This window comes from Lithobates pipiens, unplaced genomic scaffold (assembly GCF_037356315.1).
Source record: "Lithobates pipiens isolate NorthernLeopardFrog02 unplaced genomic scaffold, aLitPip1_a1.2 Scaffold_16, whole genome shotgun sequence".
In the NCBI taxonomy this organism is placed as follows: Eukaryota; Metazoa; Chordata; class Amphibia; order Anura; family Ranidae; genus Lithobates; species Lithobates pipiens.
In genome coordinates this window covers 199,614,844-199,642,174 of record NW_027507748.1, presented here as the reverse complement: position 1 = coordinate 199,642,174, position 27,331 = coordinate 199,614,844, and the positions used below count along the sequence as shown (strand labels likewise).

Here is a 27,331-nt window from a genome sequence, read left to right as displayed (position 1 = left end):
AGAACTTTCTTTTGAAAAGATTACTCAAACTGTGTATATATTATTGCAACAAGTAGAATCCAGATTTATGTAGGTACATACGCTATACTAACCTATACATAGGCTTTTAAATATAAGCAGATTAATCTAGTGCCAGTTATGGTGTAGGGGTCATAAGTATGAAAAATATATATATAAATAAATAGCAAACATAATAAATTGGCCTTCAGTTATTATACAGGTATTCATGCAATAAGAAAAACAACAGGACAATTCAGTTCTTCTTAAATCAAATTCTATTTGTGAATTCAGCAAAATAATTTCTATAAAATAAAACAGCAAAATATTTAAATATTATAGAAGGGGCTGTATCTGTTTCTGTAGGGAGTATTTGGTTTTTAGACATGTCCAAAAATACACACATTCAAGTTACCAATTATTTTTTTTCATTTAAATACAGTATTTACTAATGCTTTCCTTGAAATTCATAAAACATCTTTTGCCAGGAATCATGCGACCTTCAAACTGTCTGCAACTAACCAGTAGTTCTTAATTTTCAGTCCCTGCTTAATAAATGTTAAATATTTTCTTTTTTTTTTTTCTTTTCTTTTTTTTTGTACACAGTTGATTAAGGACTACAAGACAAATCTAATTTCAAGTAGATCTGTTGTACACTGAGCAAATACCACCAGTTTTTACCCAGGCAGTGGTACTCACAGGTGTAATAAAACTGTCACAGGCCTTCACTTTATTGAGATGCAGTAGAAGAGAAGGAAGTATCGGACCAAATGCCTAGAATAAGCTTACCAAAAAGGAACAAAACAAGCACACAATACCATCTATTATGTTTCCAAGATCCTGGCATAGCAATTGTTGCATATTTGTTTGTCGTATTCCTCCAACTTGTGTTAATTATTCAAACCCAAGCATCATTTATCATACAGGCAATTTTCAAATATTACAAATGGGCACATGTGCAACTCAATTCTAAATCCCCACTGCCCAAGTTTGTCCCCCATTTTAAACTTAAGGTCTATATAAAAAACAAAAACAAACAAAAAAGAAAGAAAAACCTCAACAGTGCAACTGTTTTTAGATCATGGCATTTTGTCCTCATTAACCCTCCCACAACCCCTATGTCTGGCTACACTCTCCTGGCGTGAAGCCATGCTATATGTTACAGCAGAACAATAGTAAATCTAGTATGTGAAGGCAATAAAAGAAATTTTAAAAACAAATGATACATTATCACTTGTCCACATTGACCAGAAAGTGAATAGGTTACCAGCTGTCAAAGTTGTTCAGAGAAAATTGTGGTTGTAGATAGTTCACAGCAACTATTTTTGCGGTTGGCTTGGCAACTGCTGTAAAGATTGCCTTGGCAAAAAAAAAAAAAATATGTAGAGCAGAAAGTATAGTTCAGGAAACTAAAGGTTGTTTTTTTTTCTGGAAATTTTGTTTGTTTTTTTTTACATTTTTTTTGTAAATACGTGAACTTCATCAAGCCCCAAATAAAAAAAAAAAAAAAAAAAAAGGTCTTGCTTAAGAATTAACAGTCAAACATTAATATACTATGTACACCTTTGCCATTTACACAGTAGCATCAGGCCGTTTATTACAAAACACTATACACTTTCCACTGCAGGCGGGTTATATATTGACAGCAAGTTTCTGCAGATAAGACAGTGAATAGACTCTCCACTCCAAGTTGATTAGGAATAGTTTTTTTTTTTTTTCGTTTTCTAGTTTTAAATATTAGCCAGACACAAAGGAAAGTTGGACTGTAAGGCCTGGGTGCACAGTCTCGGAGGAGTTAAGTAAAATAATAATATTGAGTTTCACTAATCTTTAGTTTGAATTAGGGGGACATCTTCACTGCCTTCAAATTCTTCTGGTGCTCGCTGGCCTGCCCGCTGAGGATTGGGATTGGGATTGTTCATGTGGTGTGCTGCTGGGCCGGTATATGGTTGTCCATGCAAATGGTTATTCTGTAAAGCATAACAAAAATATTTTATACCACATCATTAGTTGCAAAAAAATAAATAAAATTAGATTAAGTACATTTGTATGTTTTCCAAGGTATAAAGTGGAAGGAAAGGCTTGCTTTCAATTTACTCCATGCAATCAGTTTCACCATACTAGTACACTTACATATGTAATATGTGTAAAAGATGTGCGCCGCTCCTACAAGCCAAAGCAAGGCTAGGAGGAGCTGAAGCACATTGCTAAATGAAGATGACCTCACAGATGGTGCTGGGCGGGCAGAGAAAAGCTTGGGGTAGGACTGGTTAGATCTGTGCTGAGATTCATAGCCAGACGACTACGATGGTGGTTCCATGAAGGGCCGCTGAGCAGACACATTTGGCTGTACTGGCAACGCCATTGTCTATAAAGCTTAGGAGGATTGCTGATTGTTTAGATTAGAACTGTTGTTTCCAATACGCATTACAATAATGCATACTGTAAACGTTTTAGTTATACATACTAACCAAATGCAGGTTAATATTTACCTGGAATACCACTTTAATGGATAAATACAACTGGGTTGTATTAATGTGGAAGATCTGTATGCACACAGTGGTGAAGGTAGTTTCTAAGAGCAGTTAATGTATTAACTGGTTTAAATATTGCTTAGTAGAACTGGCCATTCATTTGTGGATGTTGTAGTATCAGCATCTTCATCTTGACCTTAGGGTTATATCGCCCCCTTAAGGAGAGGACTAGGCAGAAAGTGTTAAAAACAGCAACACTTGCACAGTACCGCCCAGGGGGTGGTCCTACTGGCAGTAAGCCCTCACACTGCATCCAGCAGCTCAGCTCGTCAAAAGCAGTACAAACAGGAGGGGTGGGTGCTGTGTCCATCAATGAACTTCAGAGAAAAGGATTTTACGGGGAGTACAAAAATCCTATTTTCTCTTTCTTTCGTTGACAGACAGCAGCTTCATCTTGACCTTAGGGACGTCCCCAAGCAGTGGCAAAGAAACGTGGTGGGAATAGCAAGAAAATAACTCCACCCATAACAACCAGAGCTCCTCAATGGAGGAGTTGCAACCTTAAACAGCCGCCTGCAAAACCTTGCGGCCGAAGCAAGCATCCAAAGATGCGCTCAAATCAACCTTGTAAAATTTTGTGAAAGTGTGAATGGATGACCAGGTCTCCACCTTACACACCTGGGAAACAGACGCTTGATGTCGGAAAGCCCAAGAGGCACTGATTACCCTGGTAGAATGTGCCATGACAGGAAAGGGAGGCGTCCGCCCCCTTATGGCATAAGCCTGAACCACAATCTGTCTGATCCACCGAGATCGTTAGTCCCTTCTTTGGACCAGCCGCCGATACAAACAGCGAGTCCAACCTCCGAAAAGGAGCCGTAGCAGACAGATACAACCGCAGAGCCCGGACCACGTCCAAGGAATGCAAAGCCACCTCTTTGGGGTGTGACAGCCGAGGACATAAGGAAGGAAGCACAATGTCCTCATTTAGATGAAAGGCCGAAAAACAATCTTTGGCAGAAACTAAGGCTGCGGATGCAGCACCACTTTATCCTTGTGGAGGCTCAAGTAATGAGACTTGCAAGACAAGGTCGCCAACTCAGCAACCCTCCTGCCAGATGTAATAGCCACTAGAAAGACTACTTTCTGAGAGAGTGTCAATAAGGGGATCTCCCTAATGTTTTCAAACGGCAGCTTCTGAAGCACAGAGCACCAGATTAAAATCCCACGGAGGCAGCAGTGGTCAAACCCCCTGAACAAAACGTACTCACCAATGAATGTGTCTCCAAGGGTCAGCCAAAGCTGATAACTGCCCCTTGATGGTGCTTAAGGCAAGTTTCTGATCCACTGCTCACTGCAAAAACAGCAGGATCCTGGAAATCGAGTATGTGCGCGGACGCCACCCTCACACATGGAGATGTAGGCCTTACACGTACAATAATAACTCTTCCGAGAAGATGACTTCTGTGCCCTCAGCATAGTGGGTATTACCAAATCTAACAGACCTCAGTCCCTTAGCACCTGGCTTTCAACAGCCATACCGTTAAAGCCAGTGACAGTAAAGCAGGATGAAGTATTGGACCTTGTGACAGAAGGTCCTCTCGCATCGGCAGTTGCCAAGGAACATCCGCCACCATTCGTACTAGCTCGGTGTACCACCGACGCCGAGGCCAATGTGGGGCAATCAGAATTACCGGAATCCCCTTGGCCCCCACTTTGCGAAGCAGACAGGGTAGAAGTTTGAGTGGTGGAAAAGCATAAATCAGCCGATAATGGCCCCATGGAACCAACGCGTCTGCAGCATCCGCCCAGCGATCCTTTGACCTGGCCACAAGCGATTTAGTCGAGAAGCCAGGAGACCCCCATCTGGTGTGCCTCACCTTGGGCAAAGGACCGGATGTAGCGACCATTCCCCTTGGTCCAGCATCTGACGACTTAGGTAGTCAGCTTCCCAGTTTTCTATGCCCGGAATGTACATAGCCAACAGAGCCAGCACACGCCGCTCTGCAGGATGTGAGCGACCTCCAGCGCTGAAGGGCCGACGACCACAGCCACCAGAGCAGGGAATCCCTGACTAGCTGGCTCACCCCAATTTGACAATCCAGGGACAACGAAGATTTGTCCCATTTAGACAGGATCTCCTTTTGCTTGAGTGTGGAATTGAGCATACGGTAGTGCCTTGAAAGTGGCTACCATGAGATCCAGGACTCGCATACAAAAACACAGCAAAGACCACCTGCGGGACACCAACAACTTCACCGCAGCTAGAAGAGTCTGCAGCTTGTCCAAAGGGAGAAAGACTCACCTCTAAGGAGTCCAGAAGCAGGCCCAGGTACTCCAGGCGTGATGTCGGCACCAACACCGACTTCTGTAGGTTCATTACCCAACCAAACTGCAAAGAGTTTGCATAGTGATTGCCACATCCTCCCTTAATTCTGAGGCAAAAACTGCTCTCAGAAGGAGGTCGTCCGGGTAACCCACGACTGCAAACCCTCGCTGCCTTAGCAAAGCCAAAATTGAAACTAGCACCTTGGTGAAGACCCTCAGTGCCGACACCAGGCCAAAAGGGAGAGCTACAAATTGGTAGTGCTCGTCCCCAACAGCAAATTGCAGAAACCTCTAATGCGTGATGCATATGGGGACATGCAAATATGCATCCTTGATGTCCAGGGATGACAGAAAATCCCCCTGTTGGAATGCAGCGACCACTGAGCGAACTGATTCCATCCTGAACTTTTGTACCTTCACAAAGCTGTTTAGGGCCTTGAGGTCCAGGACCGGATGGACCCCTTCCTTCTTTGGGACTACAAACAGATTGGAGTAGAATCCCTGAAACCTTTTCGGTGTCGGTACAGGTACTATCACCCCGTGCAACAGCAGGTCCTGTACTGCCCCGAACAGGGCTTCCCAACAAGCCGGAAGATGAAGTTTGGAGGGAAAAAATATGGTTTGGCGGACAAGAAACTATCTTGTATCCTGATGAAACCAGTTTGCAGACCCACTGGTCGGAAAGTAGGGCAGTCCACGGGGCTGCAAACTCCTGAAGGAGCTCCCCACCCAAGAGTCGGGCGGGGGCAAACCTTCATGCGGTAACAGATTTGCTTGCAAGGCTTGGTTGGGACGTTTTTGTCCCTCAGCAGGCATCTTGGACTGGGGACGCTTACCTGCTGACCCGGGCGGATGAAAAATCCGCTTCTGAGTGGAAAAGGAGGGCCCTTGCCTATGACGTGGCTCCTTACCTTTTCTGGACTGGGGGAGCAATGTACTCTTACCCCCAGTAACATTCTTAATAAGGTCATTCAGCGAGGCTCCAAACAGCCTCTCTCCCTGGAAGGGCAAGTCCGCCAGTGCTTTCTTAGATGCCTGGTCCACAGACCAGCATTTCAGCTGAATCAGGTGACATAGCACTACTTCTGATACAGAGGCTCTAGAGAGCAAGGGGGGTGTATCCAAGGCCGCATCACAGACATGCTTAAGGCCCTGCACCAACTGGTCCACCAGCTTCATGCAGACCGGGGAAGCCTGTTGCTTCTCCAACTCACGGTGCAACAATTTTGTTCATTCAGTAAGTGTCTGACACCAGGGCCGTGGCTAACATTGGCAGCAATGCTGACCCCACCACTGTAAACATGGACCGGGCAACCGCCTCGGCCCTTCTGTTGGCAGGGTCCTTGAAAGCAGGAGCCCCTTCCACTGGAATCGTAGTTACCTTATTTAACCTGGATACCGGGAGGTCAACAATCGGAGGACATGTCCATTACTTCAGGAAACTCTCCTCAAAGAGGTAACACAACCCCATTTGTTTCGGGACTGAAAAGGCCGTCTATGGTTTTCCCCACTCCTTGTAAATAATCTGATCAAAATAAGTTGGGTACGGAAACACCTTAGCCGTGCGGGCCGGCTTGTGGGATCCGAAAGGGACAGACACCTCTTTAGATGCCCCCACCGTATTCTCCATCTTTAGTGTATCCTGCACCGCTGTAATAAGTGCTCCTACAAGCACCTTTTCCTGCGCTGACCCGGACACAGAGTCATCCTCACTATCCAAACGGTCTTGGTCCACATCCTCTGATACGTCAGAACAGGGGCCACCCATCACAGCAGGGCCCGAGTCTGAATCAGAGCTTTTCCCAGAAGTTGGTGGGGGAGGGGGCATTTTTTACCCCCCTTGTGCCTGCAAGCCACTCCCACCCTGGCAACAAAGGCCTCCAGGACCGCCGTCCATAGGCACCGTAGGTGCAGGGGAACTAGTTGCAATAACAGGGTTGTCTGGGGAAGAAGCGCCAGCTTCCGATGCCATGCTGACCCACACTCGTCACCACTTAGGGACTTTAGGCAAGTCCCACAATGTCCACCCTCCTAGCTGCCACAGACTGGGGGAACCCCCACAGGACTCACCACCCTGACCCAGGTACTGCCCTGTGCTGCTGCTGTCCGCTCTCCCCGCGTCATCCACGAGGAGTCTGTGTGAAAAGCACGCTGTTCTAGAAGGAAGCAAGCACTCAGCGCTAGAGGCAAAACTACCCGAGGCTACTAGAATATGGCCGCCTCAGCAAAAACGTCGGGGGGCGCCAATAAAATGCCTGCCAAGCTTCCAGAAAATGGCTGAAAGGCAAAAAACTGGCTGTGGCCACAAAAAAACGGCTGCGGAGCATGCTGTGGCTTCCCTACATGTCAAGCACAGCACAAACACCCCACTTTGGCTCAGAAACAGGGAAGAGGACGAGTGGACCACCGAAACCCAGCGCAGCCCCCTGCCAGGACCGAGAGCGCCCCCCGGCCAGGTATGTGCACTGCACCACCATGTGCCCAGTCACACAGCAGCCCATAGCATGAGCAGGATGGAAAGGAACAGGGAGAGAAGAGAGGGAGAGACCCCCCTAGTCGACCTCCCAGGGAATGCACAGCTGCTCCATCCTGCCAAACAGGTGGAACCATACTTAACCCTCCTGCAGGGACTGCTGGACGCATTCCATAGACAGACCCATCACCTGAGCAGTACGACGTGGTTGTCGGCCACGGCACACTGTGACACAGACAGCAGTAGCCCAGTCATATGTGTGTCCTGGAGCATATAGCTCACCGGCCGCCCCTGGATCACACGGGGCATGTCGTGGCCAACCCAGCGCGTAGCTAGGGCCTGCTCCGCTCAATGGCCAGGCTGGGGAAGACTACCAGGATCGATATTATCCAGCCTGTCCCCCAGCCTGACTGTTGATTGTATATCACAAGAATTAAAAATGCAGAAAAAATAAAAAAAATGCCCTGGACCAATGGTCCCACTGGGAGACAGGTCCTTCTACACTAGACAGAAAAAACTGAGCTGCTGGATGCAGTGTGAGGGGTTATAGCCAGTAGGACCGCCCCCGGGCGGAACTGTGCAAGTGTTGCTGTCTTTAACACTTTCTGCCTAGTCCTCTCTTAAAGGGGCGATATTAACCCTAAGGTCAAGATGAAGATGCTGTGAACGAAAGAGAAATAATACATATTTGCATGACAATTGAGGTAAACATATGAAATAAGGCCAAGCAACACTCAATTTCAACGGAATAGTTATGAACAATATCTGAAGAAGCATATACAGTTATATTTAACCACTTGTGAACCCACCCACCGTACATTTACTGATGGCTGCACTGTGCCAGATCACATACCTAGTACGTGATTAGATACTTCTGGGATTCTACACAGTGGGAGCTGATTGGTGGGCACAGTGGACTCATAGGCAGACAGAACAGCAGTCTGCCTAAACCAAGCAGATTGCCGTTCTGCCTTTCCCTAATGAAAGCACTTACCCTACTATACTGAATCACAGGCTAGGCACACACTTAACCCTTTAATCGCCCCTGATGTTAACCCCTTCTCAGTCAGCGTTTTAGTACAGTGACGGTACATTTTTTAGCACCAATTACTGTGTCACTGGTCCCCAATAAGACAGGAGATCACAGACAAGTGGAAGAATAGCAAGGCTACAAACTGAGCATTTAGCTGCTTCTACAGGCCTGTAGAAGGAGTCGAATGCTCAGACCACGTAGCCTTGCTAGTCTTTCACTAGTCTGTGATCTCTTGACTCCTCTGGTGACGTCATATCCGCGGGGTGTTGCACGTTGTCACAGTGCGACTTCCCGATTGCTCAAGGCTCCAGGAACTGCCTCTCTTCCTCCTAACGAGTGGCTGGAACCAACTTGTCAACCAACGGCACACACCATGACGATGGCCCTGAGATCCACATACAGATGAGCCCGTTATTCATGTACATCTCGAATAAATTGATCACAGAGCGCCACACATGCCCGCAGGGGGCATGCAGGCAGCTCATGCATGGGAGGATGTCATATGATGGCCTCCCGGGCAATAAAGATCCACGCTGTAGCCGTCATTTGGCTATAGCACGGACGGGAAGTAGTTAAGTAATGCAATACCATATCGTAAAAAATGGCCTGATCATGAAGGTAAAATAAAGTCAGTCTACACATTTCTGAGAATTCACCACTAAATATTCTGTGCTTTGCATAAACCAAACCACGATTGGTTCTCTTCAAGTACATTCTTTGAGTTATTTGCACAAGCAGGGTAAATTTTAGGACTTCGCAGATGCCAGGGCCCTTCAATATGGACCCTCTTGATGTGATTTTTCTTTAAACCGTTAGTTCACCTTTACCAAAAAACTGCCTAGGCAGATAAAGGGTGTCAGTAATAAAACAAAAAAAAATTGTGCACTGAAGTTGACTAAAGCCTTTGCAATTTATGTAGCTAAAGAAGCCTGACTGGCAAACGTTGCTATAAAAAAAAAAAAAAAAGAAGAAAAGAAAAAAAAAAAAAGGCTTCACCATCACAGGAGGGAGCTCTCAAATGAGAAAAGAGAAAGCACATGGGAGGGAGTTTGAATGAGAGAAAACTCACTCTGGCAATTTTGTTTTGTATAACTAGTTAGTTCATTTTCTATGCCTTGTTGTAATGGTAAGAACTAAATCCTAAAAGCCAGACTTTTTTTTTACCTATATTGTTTTGAGGGTGAAGAAAGGAGAAGTCTTGAAAGCATATTTGAAAAAAAGATGCAGGTGGCCAGCTTATCCTAAGGAAGAATTGGAGCAATCATCAGGTACAGCTACCCTTTGAACACTTGTCTACTGGGGACTTTCACCCCCTTTCTGCCCAGGCCAATTTTTAGCCTTCAGCACTGTCACACTTTGAATGACAATTGCACGGTCATGCAACACTGTACCTAAACATTTTTATAATTTGTTTTTTCACGCAAATAGAGCTTTCTTTTGGTGGTATATAATCACCACTACGTTTTTATATTTTGCTAAACCAAAAAAAAGAGCAAAATTTGAAAAAACAAATAACATTCTCTTTCACTGATGTGCACTGATGAGGCTACACTGATGGGCGCTAATATGTGGCAATGATAGGCAACACTGGTGGGACTGCACTGATAATCAGGACATTGATAATTAGTGCCCTAATTATCAGTGCAGATGTCCCTTTTAGAGATGTTCTCCTCTCAACCCCAGAACAGGTGACTATGTACACTGTATGTAGCTGAGGCTGCATACAATTTACATAGCTTGACCAGTGAGCACAATTGACAGTGTAGAAAATAGTTTGTTCGGGCCTTGGAGACAGTAAATCTGCTTGTTCACAAAAAAATTAAAAGGTGTCCATGCTTCGCTTACATCCATGGGTGATGAGCTGTTTCTGACCATGCAGTGGCCTTTCAAGACAGATTAGAGCAATTCTGATTGGTCAAAGTGGTTTCGTGCCTGCACATGACCAATCAGAATGGCTCTGGACTGATGCAGCGGCCGCGTGGACAGTGACAACTAATCACTCACAGAGTAGGGACAAGGGAGGTGTAAGCTTACCTTTTCATGTTTTGTGAAAAGGTGAGCATACATTTTAAATGTAGTCAAAATTCTAACTCAGACTTTCGCAACCTCATAAAAGGCAGTTTATTAAGACATTGCTGAAAGTATGCCTATGAAATAATTAAAAAGTTTTGGGGAACACTAAAGACAAAGTAATGAGAATTTATAGCCTTAAAATGAGAAAGCAAGGTCTAAGAAATACTTCATTTTTTACAAACTTTGATCCATCTGCATCCTAGCTAAATTCAAGCTATTCACTGCATTCATTATTTCTTCTACTAAGACCCAACTGAGCTTATGAGAAAACCAAGTAGGAACTAATGTGATAAAACATGTGATAAAACTTGGGATCATGCTTTTGGAAAAATAAATAGCAGTAAAACTTTTTTTTTTTTTTGGGTCTATAATCTATTTACAAAATAAGATAGACACAAAAGCACAAATAAAGCTAAAAAGCTGAATGCTCTTTGAATGAGCAACTTCATAGTTAGACACTATCTGTAATTTGGTTCCAAAACCCTAATTTATGCAACATAATGTTCAAAGAACAGCACTGAGTTATTGTTTTTTTCACAATATAATTATCTACACACAGTTAGGCTTGTTGATTAAACAGTATGTCAAAACCATAGCACAATCACATACATTTGCAAGATTGAAAAGCAGGTAAATGCTCTTACTAGCATGAAAGCTTAAAACTTAGTTTGATTTTTATTTTTTTAACACCTTAGTAGAGGTTAGGGGCAGCCAATTGGCTGCAGCTAGAGCATAATACAGAATGCTTTTTACACACTGTAAACATTAATGGAAAGCTCACAGCAAATGTTAATCATGTGCACCAAAAGCATACAATTGAAAGACCAAAATGCACTCAACCTTATTCTTTAACAAATATCTTAATAACTTGACTAAATTAAACTGCTTAAAGCTGAATTATGATAGGTTGCAGATTACTACTGCATTACATTACAGTATGGAATTTTACAGCAAAAAATATTCCAGAATACTGGCATTTTATGCTTTTGTTATCTGCACTGTAAAATGCTACACTGGTTAATTGCTGGTAGATTATAAAAGCAAACAAAAGAAGATGGCTATAAAAGGGATTTTTTAACTGATATGAATGACCACTACAGTTTTTCTAAATATTTAAAAATCATAGCAAAACCTCAGTGGATCCAATTCTTAACCTATTCATTAAAGGCCAAGTTCACCTTTAGGCACATGTTACAAGTTAGACCCATATTTAGTGTATAACCTGTTTTTAGCATTTGCTTTCCACCTTTCAGTGCAGCTGCTGTCACATAGATCTGTGAATGAATAAAAAAAAAGTCCTTTCCACCAACATGGCAGTATGGTAATCGGCGTACTCAGTTATCGACACTTGCTCTAGCTTTCTAACTGAAAGACCATACAGTGGTATGGGCAGAAAGCTGAAGGAAGTGTCTGCAGGATGCCGACATTGTACCCATGATCCACTGATTGAGGGTGCAATGCTTTGCAGGCTCCTGTGGAAAAAGAATAAATGCACATTCTCATTCACTGCAAAAATATGTGCACTTTTTGTTTTAATTGGAGGTGAACTTGGCCTTTAAGGGAGTAAAATATAATGAAATTGCAAGAAAATATGTACACAAAAAACATGTTATACCTGCTGATACTGAGAACCAGGTGAATGGGGATACAATGGGGCATCTTCAGGTGGGGAGGATTCATGTTCCTCAGGGGCATCTGGGTCATCTGGCTCCTATAAAGTTTGCAAAAGTCGAATTTTGTCACATGCAGGTTTAGTAATAAAGATGCATCTCAAGTTTGCCAGAAGAAAATCTCCATATCTGTTAAAGAATTAGAACCTCTATAGCTCCCACACTATTTCTGCCCCAGCCATTTCTAATCATGACACTTTAAAAGCATTTTCCAAAGATCAGTAAATAAAAAGAAAACCTAAACACACCTTCTGTCTGCAATGATATTCCAGACTTTAGACCAGGGGTGATGCTTGTGGTTGAACACAGGTAACGTTGCCCAGTAACATGGATTGATAGTAACCTGATTGGCATTTTTGCTGGATCAAGTGATAAGTTCATGTCTAGCAGTCAGGACAACAATTTCCGGCTAACCAATGACATAATTAGAACTGCCATGGTCTCCCCTGCACACCTATCTTCCTACCCCTTCTCTTTACACAGGTTCTGGTAAAAAACAAACAAAAAAAACACGTCTTTCAGTCAGGCAAATACTGGCCAACTGGGGGGGGGGGATTCACGTTAATGTTAGAGTTTAGAAAACTTTGATGGAAACGGTCCTCATCTCCCCAAAATAATTACCATGAGCAGGGTCTCTTTCATTGTGATCTCACTACCCTTTTCTTTATACAAGAATAAATGCTTATTTGGGCACTGGTGTTTAGGTGCATGAAGAAGGGCAACTGAACATGTTTAGATGCTATTGCCCTGAGGAACGATCCCCTCCTGCCCCAATATTTTTCCTGTTGTGTGGCCTGGAATTAAAATGAAGTTTATACCATGAGATGTACACATGCCTGCAACTTTGGTGTAAAAATAGGATTTTTGTACTCACCGTAAAATCCTTTTCTCCGAGTTCATTGACAGACACAACTCCTTAAATTTTTGACCGTAGGGTTAGCACGCTACCTTCAGAAGAGGACTACGCAGAACATGTAACACATGTAAAAACAGCAAGACTGCATAGTTCTGCCCAGGGGGCAGTTTCTCTGGCTATGACCCCTCAGCCTGCTTCCTGCAGCTCAGTACGTCAACAAGCAGTATAACATAAAATAGGAAGGGTGGGTGCTGCGTCCGTCAATGAACTCAGAGAAAAGGATTTTAAGGTGAGTACAAAAATCCTATTCTCTCTTTCGCTCATTGGCGGACACAGCTCCTTTAAATCTTGACCGTGGGGATGTCCCCATGCAGTGTCAAAACGAGGGGTAGAAAAGCAAAACTTAACTTCAACCACAATCAGAGGAACGCCTCAACGGAGGCGTTATCTGAAACGGCCGCACCAGAACTTGCAGCCAATGTATGCATCAAAAATGCGTTTACAACATTGTATCTAAAAGTGTAAATTGCAACTTTACAGAGCCAACTGCAAAAATTTGTGGCCTAAGCAAGCATCCGAAGATGCGCTCACATCATCAAGAAGAAGTAGAGAGACAGATGCTTGATGCCGGAAAGCCCAGGAGGTCCGAATTGTCCTGGTGGAATGGGCCGTGACAGGAAAAGGGGACACCTGCCCTTTCAAAGGGTAGGCCTGGACCGCGATCCGTCTGATCCACCAGGAAATGGTGGTAGACGAGACCGCCAGACCTTTTTTCGGACAAGCCACCGAAACAGAGTCCGACTTCCGAAAAGGAGCCGTAGCAAACAGATATATATATATATATATATATATATATATATATATACACACTTCTTTTGGATGTGTCGGCTTAGGATAAAGGGATGGTAATGTCCTCAATGTCCTCATTGAGATGGAATGCCGAAACCACCTTTGGAAGGAAAGAGGGCTTTGGACGTAGCACCGCCTTATCCTTGTGGATAACCAAATAGGGAGACTTGCAAGACAAGGCAGACAACTCAGAAACCCTCCTGGCAGATGTAATAGCCACTAGAAAGACAACTTTCTGGGAAAGAGTCAACAAGGGAATCTCCCTGATTTTCTCAAACGGCGGTATCTGAAGCGCCGATAGCACCAGGTTCAGATCCCACGGAGGGACATGTCGAATCCCTTGTACAAAGGTGCTTACCAAATAGTGAGACGCCAAGGGGCGTTGGTAAAAAAAAAAAAAAAAAAAAGCCAAGGCCGATATCTGTCCCTTGATGGTGCTTAAGCAAAGTTTTTGATTCACTGCTCGCTGAAAAAACAGCAGCATCCTGGAAACCCGCCACCCCATTTCCTCACACATGGAGATGTAGGCCTACCACGTACGATGGTAAATCTTCTGAGACGAGGATTTCCGTGCCCTCAGCATAGTGGAAATTACCGAGTCCGACAGACCTCGGTCCTTTAGCACCGGGTTTTCAACAGCCATGCCCTTAAAACCAGCAACGGTAAAGCAGGATGGAGTATCGGACCTTGCGATAGAAGGTCTTCTCGTATCGGCAACCGCCAAGGAACATCTGCCACCAGGCGTACTAGGTCGACGTATCAGGGACACCGAGGTCAAACTGGGGCAATCAGTATTACCGGAATCCCCTTGGCCTCCACTCGTAGAAGACGTGGCAACAGTTTGAGTAGGGAAAAGGCATAAATCAGCCGATACTGCCCCCATAGGGCCACCAACGTGTCTGATGCGTCCGCCCAGGGATCTCTTGTCCTGGACACAAACCTCTGCACCTTCTGATTGAGCCGACAGGCCAAGAGATCCACGTCTGGTGTGCCCCACCACAGGCAAAGAAGCCTGAATACCTCCGGATGCAATGCCTATTCTCCTGGGTCCAGCATCTGGTGACTTAAGTAGTCCGCCTGCCAGTTTTCTATGCCCGGGATGTATATGGCCGACAGGGCTGGGACATGTCGCTCTGCCCACCGGAGGATGTGAGCCACTTGTTCCTCCTTGATGGTTGACATATGCCACCGCCATGGCGTTGTCTGACTGGATCCTGATCGGACGCCCTTGGAGCCTCGCTGACCATGTGGATAGGCATAGCCTGATCACCCAATGTTCGAGCACATTGACCGGCAGCTGGGATTCTTCTCGCGACCAAAGGCCATGGGTCAACTGTACCCCCAGCACTCCACCCCAACCGGTCAGGCTGATGTCTGTTGTGATCACCATCCAATGGAGAGGAAGGAACGATCTCCCAGACCAAAGGGTCGGAGACCTCAGCCACCAGAGAAGGGAATCCCTGACTAACTGGCTCACCTGAATTTGATGATACAGGGATAACAGAGATTTGTCCCATTTGGATCTCCTTCTGCAAGACTCTGGTGTGAAATTGAGCGTTTGGTACTGCCTTGAATGTGGCTACCATGAGATCCAGGACTCGCATACAAAAACGCAATGACCACCTGCGGGACACCAACAACTTCACTGCAACTTGGAGAGTCTGCAGCTTGTCTGAAGGGAGAAAAACTTGCTTCCACGGAGTCCAGCAGTAAGCCCAGGTACTCCAGGCATAGAGTCAGCACCAACACCAACTTCTTTAGGTTCATTACCCAACCAAACTCCTGTAGTGTCTGCATGGTGATCACCACATCCTCCCTTAATTCTGAGGTTGAAGCTGCTCTCAGAAGGAGGTCGTCTAGGTAACCCATGATTGCGATCCCACGTTGCCTTAACAGTGCCAGAATTGGAGCTAACACATTGGTAAAGACTCGGGTTCTGACGCCAGGCCAAAGGGGAGAGCTACAAATTGGTAGAGCTATTCCACAACTGCAAAACGCAGAAACCTCCGATGCCTGAGGCATATGGTTATATACAAGCACACATCCTTGATATCCAGAGATGCCAGGAAGTCCCCCGGATGGAGTGCAGCGACTACGGAGCGAACTGATTCCACCCTGAACCTTTGTACTTTTACAAAGCAGTTGAGGGCTTTTAAGTCCAAGATTGGACGTTCCCCCTCTTTGGGGACTACACAGACAGACTGGGGTAGAATCCCTGAAACCTTTCCAGGCTCGGAACAGGTACTATCACTCTGCGTAGTAGCAGGTCCCTTACTGCCCCTAACAGGGCCTCCCGGCCAGCCTGGAGTAAAGGTATGTTGGAGGGCCAGCAGTGAAGTTCACGAGCTGCAAACTCCCGAAGGCGACCCCCCACCCGATTGTTGGGCAGGGGCAAACCTTCATGCGTTAGCATTTTTGCTTGCAGACTTGTTTGGCTTGCGAAACCAGGGATGCTTTTGTCCATCAGCAGACGCCCTGTCGGACTGGGGGCGCTTACCTATCAACCCGGGCTGGGGTGAAAAAGCTATTTCTGAGCGGGAAAGGAGGGCCCTTGACTACGACGTGGCTCCTTAACCTTCCTGGATTGTGGGTGTAACGTGCTCTTCATTCTTAATGATGCCATCCAGCGAAGCTCCAAATAGCCTCTCACCAAGGAAGGGCAAAACCGCCAGAGCTTTTTTAGATGCTTGGTCTGCAGACCAACATTTCAGTCAAATCAGGCGTCGCAGCACCACTGCTGATACCGATGCTCTAGAGCAGGGCTTGACAAAACCCGGGCGCCAGGTCGCATTTGCGACTAGAATTAGCAGCCTGGCGCAGCACAGCTGGGGGTATCCTGTTTCCGTGGACCCCCCCGGCGTGATCGCGTCGGGCCGCGCTGCCAGCGGCTGGTAATTGAGCCCCCGGCCTTGAGGCCTTCTGTGATCCTATGGTTCCTTCTGGAATCCTGCGCCCTCTTGTGGTGGCCGTTGGAATTACAACCAGCAATATATATATATATATTATATATATAATTTTTTTTTTTTATTCTAACACCCTAGAGAGTAAAATGGTGGTCGTTGCAATACTGTCTGTCACACCGTATTTGCACAGCGGACTTACAAGCACACTTTTTTTGGGGAAAAATTATTTAATAAAAAAAAGACACCAGTAAAGTTAGCCCAATTTTTTTTTTAAGCCTTCTGCGATCCTATGGTTCCTTCTGGAATCTGGCGCCCTCTTGTGGTGGCCGTTGGAATGACAACCAGCAATGTTAATGGAGCTTCCCCTGCCTGCCAGCCAGCCTATCTCCTTCCCTTTACTTAGAACCCCTGAACATTATATTTTTTATTTTAACACACTAGAGAATAAAATGGTGGTCGTTGCAATACTGTCTGTCACACCGTATTTGCACAGAGGACTTACAAGCGCACTTTTTTGGGGAAAAATAATTTATTTAATAAAAAAAATAAAAAATACGACAACAGTAAAGTTAGCCCAATTTTTTTTTATATTGTGAAAGATAATGTTATGCCGAGTAAATCGATACCCAACATGTAATGCTTCAAAAATGCGCCCGCTCATGGAATGGCGACAAACTTTTACCCTTTAAAATCTCCATAGGCGACGTTTAATAAGTTGCACGTTTTGAGTTACAGAGGAGGTCTAGGGCTAGAATTATTGCTCTCGCTCTACTGATCTCAGCGATACCTCACATGTGTGGTTTGAACACCGCTTTCATGTATGCGTTCGCTTCTGCACACAAGCTTGGCGGGACAGGGCGCATTTAAAAAAAAAAAAATCTTATTTTAAACTTATTTTTTTCACTGTTCTTTTTAAAAAAAAATGTGTGTCACTTTTATTCCTATTACAAGGAATGTAAAAATCCCTTGTAATAGAAAAAAAGCATGACAGGTCCTCTTGTATATGAGATCTGGGGTCAGAGAGACCTCAGATCTCATATTTACACTAAAATGCACTATCTTCCCCTCACTCGTCTCCATGTCAGGCCAGGGACAGGTCCAGATCGCTGTCACGGACCTGGCTCCTAACTTTTTTAGCTGGCTCCTAGATTCCAAGCAAATTTGTCAACCCCTGCTCTGGAGTACAGGGGGACTGTATCCAGGGCCGCATCACAGACATACTTAAGTCCGTGTACCAACTGGTCTGCTAGTTCTATGCAGACTGGGGGAGACTGTTGCTTCTCCAATTCATGGTGCAATAACTCAACGACTGGAGGAGCCTTCCATTTTTTAAGGAGGCTCTCCTCAAAAGGGGTAATGCACCGCCATTCTTCTTGGGACTGAAAACGCCCGTTATGGGCTTCCCCATTCCTTGTAGATGAACTTATCAAAATAAGTCAAATATGGAAACAATATGTGTACGGGTGAGTTTATGGGACCAAAAAGGGTATCCCACACAGCGGGGATAAGTGCTCCTACTAGCGCATTTTCCTGCACGGACACGGAATCATCCTCACTGTCCGAAAGGTCCTGGTCTGCATCCTCTGACACGTCAGAACAGGAGTCGCCAGTCACCGTGGGGCCAGAGTCTGAATCAGAGCTTTCCCAAGAGGAGGGGGATAGCAGGGGACTTTTTTTTACCCCTCTTCCACCCACACCCTGGCCATGGATGTTTCTAAGACTGCCTACAAAGCATCCACAGGCACTGCATTGTTTGCAGATGAGCCGGTTGCAATTACAGGGATATCTGGGGAAGAAGCTCTAGCTTCAGAAGCCATGCTGATCCACCACGCCTGGGGACATACACTTGGGGACTTAGACCCCATTCACACCTGAGCGTTTTGTAGCTTGAAGCCTGAAGCTACAAAACACTAGAGGGGAAAAATTATATTATTCTCAATGGAGATGGTTCACATCTCCACTACATGTCGCCTGAAGCCGAACGCCTGAAGCTCAAACAAGTTCCAGAACCTTTTTTGTCACTCGAATTGAGCAGATTTGGGCGTTTTTCTTCTTTTAACATTGGTGACCTTTTGCCCTGCACAAAATCGCATAAAAAAAGCGGTAAAAAACGCTGCGAATCGCAGTAAAAACGCCGCAAAGAACGCTTGATAACGCTACGCTCAGGTTTGAATGCTGCCTTAAGGCAAGGTACAAAAATCACACCCTCCCAGCTGCTTACAGGCTGAGGGGCCCAACCGCAGGACTCACCACCCTGACCGAGTGCTGCGTTGTGCTGCCGCTGACCGCTGTGTTCTGTGTCCAGTCACAGGTGCTCAGAGTGAAAAAACTGACCGTTTTTGTATAGGAAACACCAAGAAAATGGCCACCGGACTTCTAGAAAATGCCCGACAGCCATGCTCTGCATAGAAACTACAGGAAAATGGCGGCAGGGAGAGCTGTACTTACCTGTCCGGTTGGAATATCTGGATGCATTTCATCACAGACCCATCACCTGAACAGTACGGGGTGGCTGCTGGCCACGGCACACTGACACAGACAGCAGTAGCCTGGTCATATGTGTGCCCCGGAGCATATAGCTCACTGGCCGCCCCTGGAGCAGAAGGGGCATGTCGTGGCCAACCCAGAGAATAGCTAGGGCCTGCCCACGCTCGATGGCCAGGCTGGGGAGACTACAAGGATCTATATTATTCAGACTGTCGCCCAGCTGGGTGTTGATTTGAAGATCAACGGATCAAAATCTTGCGGAAAAAAAAAAATCTAAAACAATTCCAGGACCAATGGTCCCCTCAGGGAGCCAGGTCCTTCACTATGCAGAAAAAAACTGAGCTGCAGAAAACAGGCTGAGGGATTATAGCCAGAGGAACCGCCCCCTGGGCAGAACTATGCAGTCTTACTGTTTTTACATGTGTTACATGTTCTGCCTAGTCCTCTCTTGAAGGTGGCATGATAACCCTACGGTCAAGATTTAAAGGAGCTGTGTCTGTCAATGAACGAACGAGAAATTATTTTATTGTGACAAACAAAAATTAGGACTAAAAAGGCAAAACAAAACAACAAAAAACTTGAGTGCGTATAAGTATTCACCCCCTCTGCTATGAAACCCTTACATAATATGTGGTTAAACCAATAAACTTCTGAAGTCACATAATTAGATGTTAACATAAGCTTTACATGTGTGTAATCAAAATGTCACATGAGCTGCCACATGATGTCAGTATAAATACTATACACACGTTCTGAAGGACTCCCAAGTAAGCAACGTGAAGACCAAGGAGCTCTCTAAACAGGTCAGAGACAGATGGAGAAGTATAGATCAGGGTTGGGTTATTAAAAAAAAAACTCTCAAACTTTGAGCATCCCATGGAGCGCAATTAAATCCATTTTAAAAACAATATGGCACCACTGCAAAAGCTGACAAGTCAAGATAGCCCACCAATACTCACAAACCCAGCAAGAAAGGTATCAGAGATGATACAAAATACCAAAGAAAAAGACTTTGGGAGCTACAAAAATCCGCAGCGGAGATGGAAAGATTTGTCCATGGGATCATTTTAAGTCATACAACACAGAACGGGGCTTTATGGAAGAGTGGCCAGAAAATAAAAAGCCATTGCCTTTTCCCCCACACCACAAGTAATATTCCCTGGTCAGACAGGAATAAACCTGATATTTTTAGCCATAATGGGAAATGCCATGTGACACAAACCCAATGCTTTTCATAAGTAGGGACTAAAAAACTAGTAAAGATTGAAGGAAAGGAAGATGGTACCAAATATAGGGGTATTATGGTAGGAAACTTGTTTCAGGCAGAGATTTGAGACTGGGAAGGGGGGGGGGTTCACCTTTCAGCCGAACCATGGCCCTAAACAAGCTGCTAAAGCAATATTTGAGTGGCAAAATAGGAAAACATTTACAGTAAATGTCTTGTAACGGCCTAGTCAAAGCCAAGTTCTCGATACTATTGGGAATCTGTAGCATGACTTAAAGATTGCTGTACACCAATGCAACCCATCGAAGGTGGTGATGCAGTTTTTTTTTTCTTGAAAAAAATAAAATAAAGGCAAAAATCTCAGTGGCTAGATGTGTCACGTTAATAGAAGCTTATCCCAGGAGACCTGCAGTTATATTTGCAGCAAACGGTGACTTGTGTGTGATGTGGGGGTGAATACCTTTGCACAAGCAAGATTTTTTCTATTGTTTTTGCCCCAATTATTGTGCCAGAAAAAAAAAAGTCACAGGGATATTGATTACATCACATTTTCCAAAGCCCCCAAAAACATTTTATTTCCAGGTTGTAATCCAACAAAATGGGAGACACCAAGAGGGGTGAATAGTTTCACAAGGTACTGCACTGGGGTGTGAACTAGGATTTGTGCTGAATGTGATCAACTGAAAAAAATCCAATTAGACCAGGGTTGGTGTTGTCCCTGCCTTGCCAAACCGCTGTCTGAATGGTTCCTCACAAAGCCTGCAGAGAACAAAGGGAAGTGACATGCCCAGCTTTCAGCGTGGATCCGATGGCTCTCCTCTCTCCAGTCCGCTTGTATGTGACAATACATGGGATGGACAGCAGAGGAGGACTGGAAAACAGAATTTGACAGCACTTTCCTGCTCTGCATATGAGGAAAAAACTCCACCCTACTGATCCCGGTTCTCAAGCAAGAGGACAGGGGTCAGTAAGGTTTTCATCTGTCCTGTTAATCTCCCGTCCTGCTGCCCCCTAAATGTGCCCTACAAATGGCTGACGCCCTTTTTTGCTGCCCTACATACTATTGAACCCAGTATACTGCCCTACATATTAGTTACACTGGACAGAACCCAGCAAAGCCAGTTGGGTTAGAGCTCAGAGCAGACAGCCAGACCAGAATGGGGGCCAGCCAGCCTGGCCTGAAACTAGTGATGTGCAGTAAGAGTTCTGCCTTTATGATGAGACTCTTACATTATATGACCAACTACTCTCCAAACATGGAATAAATAGTAAACTATTTCCTTACTGAAGCTGATTTTTAAGTTAGGCCAAGTCTATATTGCTTTGTTTTATTATATTTTTCCAAGTTTTGTTCATGCTGTCCTAATTTTTATCGGGGTCAGGCTAGTTAATACCTTGGAAAAAAATAAAATCCCAAACCCTGATCTTTGATTTCTCATGTTATTCAGGTAGACTTGCAACTTTCAGGCCTCATGTAGACTGGACTTTATAACGTTATAAAAACGGCAGTAGCTTTGCAGTGAGTTCTTCAACTTTTTTCAAAGTTTTTTTAGTGTTTTTCCACGCTAGTGTTTTTTTTTTTTTTCATCGATCAAAAACGTTGGTGAGCAATGTTTTTGAGCATTTATCTAAGCTTATCAACTCATGGCAACTAAAACATAATTCTTTGCAGTGGGGATGTGCTTGCACTGCAAGGTTTAATTACTAGTTTTTGTTTGGGGTGGGGGGGCGCAATGACACTAAATTGCTCCAATTCTCAGCCACGCTGATCCCTGCAGCTTCTCCTCCCTGACACTCCTAATGCCTAGAGTCCTGACGTTAGATGTGATGAGGACCAGGGACAGTCCACTACCAGAATGTGGGGGAATGCCATCTCCTGAGGGAGCAGAGGACCAGGCAATTAAGTCTGTAAAACCAACTACTATCCCCTAGCAACAACTGAGCTATTAACCCTAGCTGCGAGAGCATAGCCCCACTGCAAGGGATAGTTTTACATTTTCCTCGAGTTGGGTTTCAAATAAAAACTTACGTTTTTAATTAAAAACACTGTACCCAGAAAAATAAAACTGTCTTGAGTTGCTCAAAAAAAATAATGGCACTTTCTGGTATATGAGGGTGCCTGTGCCTACAAGCTTTATAGATGTATATCTACAGTTTTAGATCTAAAGCACTTTGCTTCCACCTGCTAGTCTCACAATATTTAGAGTGAGATTTGGTGGTTTGCTGCGTGAAGAGGAATCTGCACTGAATACTTCTTGCAGCTTCTGCTTCATCCATTTTATTGATTTTTTTTCTTTATGAACCTCTCCTGTTCATTCATACTGTTCTTTGTGAACTTCTCCTGCTCTCTTGCTTACTACTCCACCAGTTTTTAGGGAGCAACTCTGACAAGCTGGAACAAAACCCTGTTCTTCTATTACGATGGCTGCCCCAAAACAGAAACAGTGTTGAACAAGGTATGGTAAGTCCTTAAGAGGGAAGACTGGCTAAAGAAACACTAATGACTTGTCCCTTGGCCCCTGCCTGTCTTTTTTGGGCACAGCTTCCACAATTTAAAGTATTTCAGAGATTTCCCTTTACTTCTGGTCCCATAGCTAAACAGGAAATCCTGCAAATTAACAGAATCCCTAGGTCACTGTTCTTAGTATCCCCATTGGAAGATTGACCCTCTATTACTTATATTTTACCCAAAATGTGGGATTTTTTTTTTACTTTCAAAGAAATGACCAAAAAAAAAAAACCACAGCAATAACTATCAAAATCCTGTCCTAGAAGGTGCTCAAGTGAGCGTTTTTAAACAAAATGAAAAAACAGCTGCATACACTACTACCCACACAAAACATAGTAAAAAACACAGGAATATATCAAAAGTGTTACACTGTCATCAATAGATGCGTTTTTACTGTTACACTATGAGTGTTCTCCCTTCCGCTTTCATATGGTATTTTGGCCATGTCAGAGGGAGATTGTCTTGATTTACCTGCTGTGGAGGGAGGTTCAAAGTGGCAGACTGCATTAGTGGAGACATTCATCCACCCAAGCGGCAGGCTGCAGGAGCGGAGGCATAAAACCATTCATCCAGTTCATTTAAAAAAAAAAATTCCCCCCTGCAAGGTAAAGGCATAATGTGCTAGTATGCATCATTATGAAAAAAAAAAAACTTACCTTGAAAGGATGCCCTCCAGCAGCGCACTGTCACTGCTGCAGAGACTTCTATCTTTACCTGGTCTTCCTTCCAGGCTCATGGGCAGTGGCCACTTGAATGGCCGAGCAGCGATGACATCAATCTTGCCCATGTACATAGGACTCATGGCCACGGCACAGAGTTATGAAGAAACGGCATTGGTATGCCGTTCCTTCAGAGCTCATGCGCCAGTGACGTCAGCGACTGCTGCTCACCGAAATATCTCCTAAGTGGTGCACATTTAGGAGATAATTTTACCTTAAGCTAAGATTTATTAAAAGCTTACCTGAAGGTAAAAATTAAATTCAGGAATTTACTACCACTTAAACAGGGGTGTGATTGGAGGCTGATGACTTTGTCCAGCTATCATTGGTTTTTTTTCTCTTGCAAGCACTGTTAAACCTCTTATTTTTTGGTCCAACATTCTAGTAAGCAAAACTGGTGTCACATGTTTGGGTGCACAGCAGTGATTGTGAAGAGGAATTCAATTATACAAGTTTTGGTCACTATTCTGTTCTATTTTTATGCAGCTTTCTATTTAGAGACATTGCTGATACACTGGACTCATTTATCAATTCTTTTGATCATTTATACATGTTCATGGTTGATATATTCACTTCATTGGTTTTCAAATAGATGATCCATTTATGACAGCACAGCACTTATTCTATATTCCCAAGCAAAAACTGCCAGATGTTAAAAAATCCCTCTTCACTCTATCCAAAACTACAAAAAAAGTTTAGTACTTAGTTGTACTTTAAGTCATCTTTAATATCCTATACAAAAAAAATTGATATTTAATTCTTTTAAAAAACGCAACTTTTGCACCACGGACTAATGTCTATGGTAAATGCAGGCTAAAAACGGTTTGCTTTAAAAAGCTATATAAGCATTATTACACAATTGTAAGCTTGTGAACACAAATGTTATTAGTAAAGAATTAGTCAATTTAGTACAGCTACATAAAAACAGTGCTAAAAAAAACAGGATATTTTTTGTACTCACCGTAAAATCCTTTTCTCTGTAATTCACCGACCAACACAGCTCCTCTCTATACAAATTGGGTTCGTTAGCCTGCCACTAGGAGAAACTAGGCAAAATTCTAACAATACAGAGAATTGTCAGTACCGCCCAGGTGGCGGAGCCTGTGACAACAACCCTCCCTGCTGAACCCAGCAGCTTCAGTACGTCAACAAGCAGTATAACGTAGAGAAAAGGAGGGGTAGGTGCTGTGTCAGTCGGTGAATTACAGAGAAAAGGATTTTACAGTGAGTACAAAAAAAAAAGTTCTCTCATATTCACCGACCGGCACAGCTCTCTGTACAAAGTGGGACGTCCCCAAGCAGTGCAAAACGAGGGGTGGGAAAAAAACAGCATAAAAACCTCATCCACCATGGCAAGTGGCAAACAAAACCCACAAAAAAACAGCAGTGTGTGGAAAAAACACCACCACGTAACCGGGTATCCTCAACAGGAGTGATCCCCAAGACCACAACCAATTGCGGAAATAATGCAACAGTGCATTAACACAACAGTACTGCGTTTTTATCGAAAAACCAGGAAAACAAGTTTGCACAATTATTGCAACTACACGGCCGCCTGCAAAACTTTCCGACCAAAACAGGCATCAGCCGATGCACCGACGTCTACACTAGAACTTGGTAAACGTATGGCCAGAAGACCAGGTCGCCGCCTTACACACCCGAGCGACCGACGCTTGGTGTCAGAAGGCCCAAGACGTTTCTATTGCTCTTGTAGAGTGGGCCATGACCGGAAAAGGGGGCACCTGCCCCTTCAAGGCGTAGGCTTGCACTACAATCTGTCTGATCCACCTGGAAATGGTGGCCGACGAGATCGCCATACCCTTCTTTGGACCAGCCACCGATACAAACCGTGAGTCTGACTTCCGAAAGGGAGCCGTGGCAGACAAATACACCTTCAGAGCCCTAACCACATCGAGAGCGTGAAGGGCCACCTCTTTGGGGTGCTTCGGCTTAGGACACAATGGTAACACAATGTCCTCATTGATATGAAAAGCGGAGACCACCTTCGGTAGAAAGGACGGTTGCGGCCGCAACACCACCTTATCCCTGTGGATGACCAGATAAAGCGACTTGCAAGACAAGGCTGCAAATTGCAAAACCCTCCTGGCCAATGTGATAGCCACTAGAAAGACCATTTTCTGGGAGAGAGTCAACAGGAGAATCTCCCCGATAGTCTCAAACGGCTGTTTTTGAAGCGCCGACAACACCAGGTTAAAATCCCATGAGGGTAACAGTGGGCGCACCGGAGGGACTACGTGTCATACCCCCTGAACGAAGGTACTCACTAAGGAGTGCGATGCCAGGGGTCGTTGAAAAAAAGACAGCCAAAGCTGAAATTTGCCCTTTGATGGTGCTTAATGCCAATCTCTGGTCAACTCCTTGCTGGAGATCCTGGATATTGAAAAGGAGCGTGGATGCCATCCATTCTCCTCACACATGGAGATGTAGGCCTTCCAGGTATGATGGTATATCTTCTGAGAAGAACATTTCCTCGCTCTCAACATAGTTGGGATCACCGAATCCGACAGACCCTGGTACCTCAACACCTGGCTCTCAATAGCCATGCCGTCAAAGCCAGCGAGGGTAAAGCAGGATGAAAGATTGGACCTTGAGATAGGAGGTCCTCTCGCAATGTCAGTTGCCAGGGAGCGTCTGCCACCAGACGCACCAGGTCCGTGTACCAGGGCCGCTGAGGCCAATCTAGGGCAACCAGGATTACTAGAATCCCCTCGGCTTCCACCCTGCGAAGCAGACGTGGCAACCGTTTTAGTGGAGGAAAGGCGTAGATCAGCTGGTACTGATCCCACGGAGCCAACAGCGCGTCTGCCCACGGATCTCTTGTCCTGGACATGAACCTTGGTACCTTCCGATTGAGACGGGAGGCCAATAGATCCGCATCTGGTGTCCCTCACTTCAGGCACAGCTGCCTGAATATCTCCGGATGCAGTGCCCATTCTCCTGGCGGCTCAGATAGCCAATTTTCTACCCCCCGGGATGTAAATGGCCGACAAGGCCGGTACGTGTCGCTCTACCCACCGAAGTATGTGAGCGACCTCCCGAGCAGCGGTTGAGCTTCTTGTTCCCCCTTGGTGATTTATGTAGGCCACAGCCGCGGCGTTGTCCGACTGTGTCCTGATCGGACACCCTTGAAGACTCAACGACCATGTGTGGAGGCAGAGCCTGATCGCTCTCAATTCAAGCAGATTGATCGGCAACCTGGACTCTTCCGTGGACCAGAGGCCCTGAGCCGACTGAACCCCCATCACTCCACCCCAGCTGAATAGGCTGGCGTCCTTTGTAATCACCGTCCATTGTAGAGGTAGGAACCACTTTCCTGACTGAATCACCGGGGATCTCAGCCACCATATCTGGCTCACCAGGATCGAGCGATCCAGGAACAACAGAGATTTGTCCCATTTTGACAAAATCTCTTTCTGCAAGACCCTGGTGTGGAACTGGGCATACGGCACAGCTTTGAAGGCGGCCACCATGAGTCCCAGGACTCGCATGCAAAAGCAAAGTGACGACCGCTCGCGATTCCACAGTAGTTTTATCGCGGCCCTGAGGGTCTGCACTTTGTCTGAAGGGAGAAAGACTCTCGCTTCCTTGGAGTCCAGCAGCAAGCCTAGGTACTCCAGACACTTGGTCGGCACAACCACGACTTCTTTAGGTTCAACAGCCACCCAAATTCTTGCAAAGTCTGCATGGTGATCACAACATCCTCCTCCAACTCTG

At 45.1% G+C, this 27,331-nt stretch overlaps 1 protein-coding gene across 1 annotated transcript in view; it reads right to left on the bottom strand.

Moving 5' to 3' along the window:
• Positions 1 to 257: 257 nt before the first annotated feature.
• USP9X (ubiquitin specific peptidase 9 X-linked) overlaps positions 258 to 27,331 on the bottom strand; it is a 437,788-nt gene continuing 410,714 nt past the window's right edge. Inside the window, 2 exon segments of the mRNA XM_077480883.1 lie at positions 258 to 1,967; positions 11,994 to 12,089. Of these exon segments, the coding sequence (XP_077337009.1) occupies positions 1,821 to 1,967; positions 11,994 to 12,089 (243 nt within the window). The 3' untranslated portion in view covers positions 258 to 1,820.